Genomic DNA, 2,779 nt, shown 5'->3' with positions numbered 1-2,779 from the left:
GGAGTTTCACTCTTGTTACCCGGGCTGGAGTGCAGTGGCGTGATCTCGGCTCATCGCAACCTCCACCTCCTGGGTTCAGGCAATTCTCCTGCCTCAGCCTCCTGAGCAGCTGGGATTACAGGCACGCGCCACCATGCCCAGCTAATGTTTTGTATTTTTAGTAGAGACGGGGTTTCACCATGTTGACCAGGATGGTCTCGATCTCTTGACCTCGTGATCCACCCGCCTCGGCCTCCCAAAGTGCTCGGATTACAGGCGTGAGCCACCGCGCCCGGCACTACTTCCACAATTTAAAATCAAAGGATAATTTTTTTAGAGACTGAAAACTGACAGGTGACAACCTCCAAAGGGGAGCCAACAACTGAGAGAAACACCCGGCACCCTGCTCCTCCCGGGGACGCCCCTGCCTGGCGCCAGGCAGCTCACCAGAGTCGCTGGCCGGGTCCACGGGGCCGACCTGCGGGCGTCCATCTGGTCCTGGGCTCCGGGCCACAAGCTCATCCCGGCTGTCGTCATCCATTGCTGCACATTGGAGCTGAGCTCTGAAAGAAAGCCAGGGAACTTCCAAACTGTCCCAGGCTGTAAAGAGCCCTCTGAAGAGTGACACCCTCTCCCTGCACACCACATCCCAGTGACACGTCCACTGCCACAACACACAAAGGGTGAGCCCTAAGATCTAACACACAGAGCAACCCCCACCACTAAGCCCTGCACACGATTCACATTCACAGAGCTGCCTGCAAAGCCAGATCCCAGCTGGGCATGGGGCGCACCTGCACTCCCAGCTACTCAGGTGTCTGAGCCAAGAGGATCCCTTGAGCCCAGGCGCTTAAGTCCAGCCTGGGCAACACAGCAAGACTTCACCTCAATTTTTTTGGGGGATGGGGTCTCCTTGGGTCACCCAAGCTGGAGTACGATGGGATGACCATAGCTCACTGCAGCCTCAACCTCCTGGGCTCAAGCGATCCTCCCACCTCAGCCTCCCAAAATTGTGGGATTACAGATGTGAGCCGCTGTACCCAGTCAAAAAAAAATTTGTTTTTAATTAATAAAAAAAAAAAATGTCACTGGTCACTGAACTGCAACATCATATATGAACGAAAACAGCCTCATCCTGAGCTGAGGCACGGCCGGGCTTTATCAGCTGAGGGCTGAGCACCAGAGGGGCCTCGGTGACACAAGGCTACTCTCCCTGCCAAGGCTAGCCACTGCTGGGAGGCCCTGGGGCTCCTCTGACCGTACCCCAGCCCCATCCACCAGGGTGCTGCTGAGCCCCCCATGGTACCCAAAGCTGAGGAGGCAGAAGGCACGGAGGCCAGGCCCACCCTTCGGCTGCCAAGGCCACTCACCGGAGGCCCTGAGTCATCAGCAAGGACCCCTGCCCTTCCCACTCTGCAAGGTCACTGTGAAGCCACACAGGACCCCGTACAAAAGCCTGGGGAAACCTAGCTGGACACGCTCCTCCTTCCACACCAGGGACTCAAACTTTGGTCCCAGATAAGGAATGAGATGCATTGCAAGTGTTTCATTTCTTGTCAGTGCTATTCACCTCGTTTCCCAGGTGACACTTGGAGGAAAGGCCTCTCCTAGAAGAGAGAGCCAGGAATCCAGCAAGGCAGTGAAGCCTGTCCTGAGGTACTCTGCTTCCCACCAGGTCCGAGCTCCATCCACCAGAGGAAACGGCATCATACCAGAGACCAGGAAGTGCCAGGGGCCCTGGAGTTCAAGGCTGCCTGGAATCAGAGCTCCCGCCACCACCGCAGGCTGCACACATGTACCACAGCAACGAGGGAAAGGGGCTGTCACTGCCACTGCTGTCTAGGCACTCCGGGAGAACAATCCCCTGATGGGGCTAAGGCTCAGAGGCCAGGACGGCCTCGCTGCCCATCTGACAGGAGAGAAAACCCTGGATTCTATGATGACGCTTTTTAAAATAGGATCGTCAGTGCGATCAAACCGTCAACTCCCATATGTTACTACACCCTGGAAACAGTGATTGTAGAAGTGGTTTTGCCAAAGTGGTAATTAACCTTTCTTCTACCTGCTGCCCTAAGGTCAAGACAACTGTCCACGATCCCCGCTCAAGTGAGTCTGCACCCTTGCTGCTTGGCGGACCCAGCAACTCTGTAGAGACTCCCTGCCCGTTCCACACCTGAGTCCTACAAACATTGGCTCTGAGAGACACACAAGAGCCACAGTCCATCCCGGAGGGTGACCCCTCTCCCATTCAGAGACATAAGAGCCACGGCCCATCCAGGAGGGTGACCCCTGCCTCCCACGGGGCACACTGAGACCTAGCAGTGGCCACAGCTCTCAGATAAGAGGACCGTAACTCCCTGGCAATAGCTGTGACCACCACACTACGGACCCCACGTCCTTCCAGGCACCTGCTCCAACACCTACCCTCCCCTACTTCGTGCAGCACAAGGCAAATGCAGTCCCTGCCCTGAAGAAATACATCTGAGAGACGGGCAGATTCTCTCACACGCATCTACCAGGAACACTTCAAACGCTGAGACCACCTAGGAGACGAGAGCAGAGTTGGGGGGGGAGGGTCCAGCGTCCAACTGCCCCAAGTGCGAATCCTCACTTTCTTTTTTTTTTTTTTTTTTTTTGAGATGGAGTTTCGCTCTTGTTACCCAGGCTGGAGTGCAATGGCGCGATCTCGGCTCACCGCAACCTCCGCCTCCTGGGTTCAGGCAATTCTCCTGCCTCAGCCTCCTGAGTAGCTGGGATTACAGGCACGCACCACCATGCCCAGCTAATTTTTTGTATTTTT

General features: G+C 55.9%; 1 protein-coding gene across 5 annotated transcripts in view; it reads right to left on the bottom strand.

Annotated features, from left to right (window-relative positions):
* The window catches only part of PHRF1 (PHD and ring finger domains 1), a 35,727-nt gene that overhangs the window by 30,054 nt on the left and 2,894 nt on the right, over positions 1-2,779 (bottom strand). For all 5 annotated transcript variants that reach the window (XM_032271478.1, XM_032271480.1, XM_032271479.1 and 2 more), the window contains one exon: positions 427-542. In XM_032271478.1, coding sequence (XP_032127369.1) covers positions 427-520 — 94 coding nt within the window. In that variant the 5' untranslated portion in view covers positions 521-542. Of the gene's footprint in view, positions 1-426; positions 543-2,779 lie in introns of those variants that run through there.

Source organism: Sapajus apella, unplaced genomic scaffold (assembly GCF_009761245.1).
Source record: "Sapajus apella isolate SASKATOON/1434 unplaced genomic scaffold, GSC_monkey_1.0 scaffold234, whole genome shotgun sequence".
Lineage (NCBI taxonomy): Eukaryota > Metazoa > Chordata > Mammalia > Primates > Cebidae > Sapajus > Sapajus apella.
This window is presented reverse-complemented; position numbering and strand designations above follow the sequence as displayed.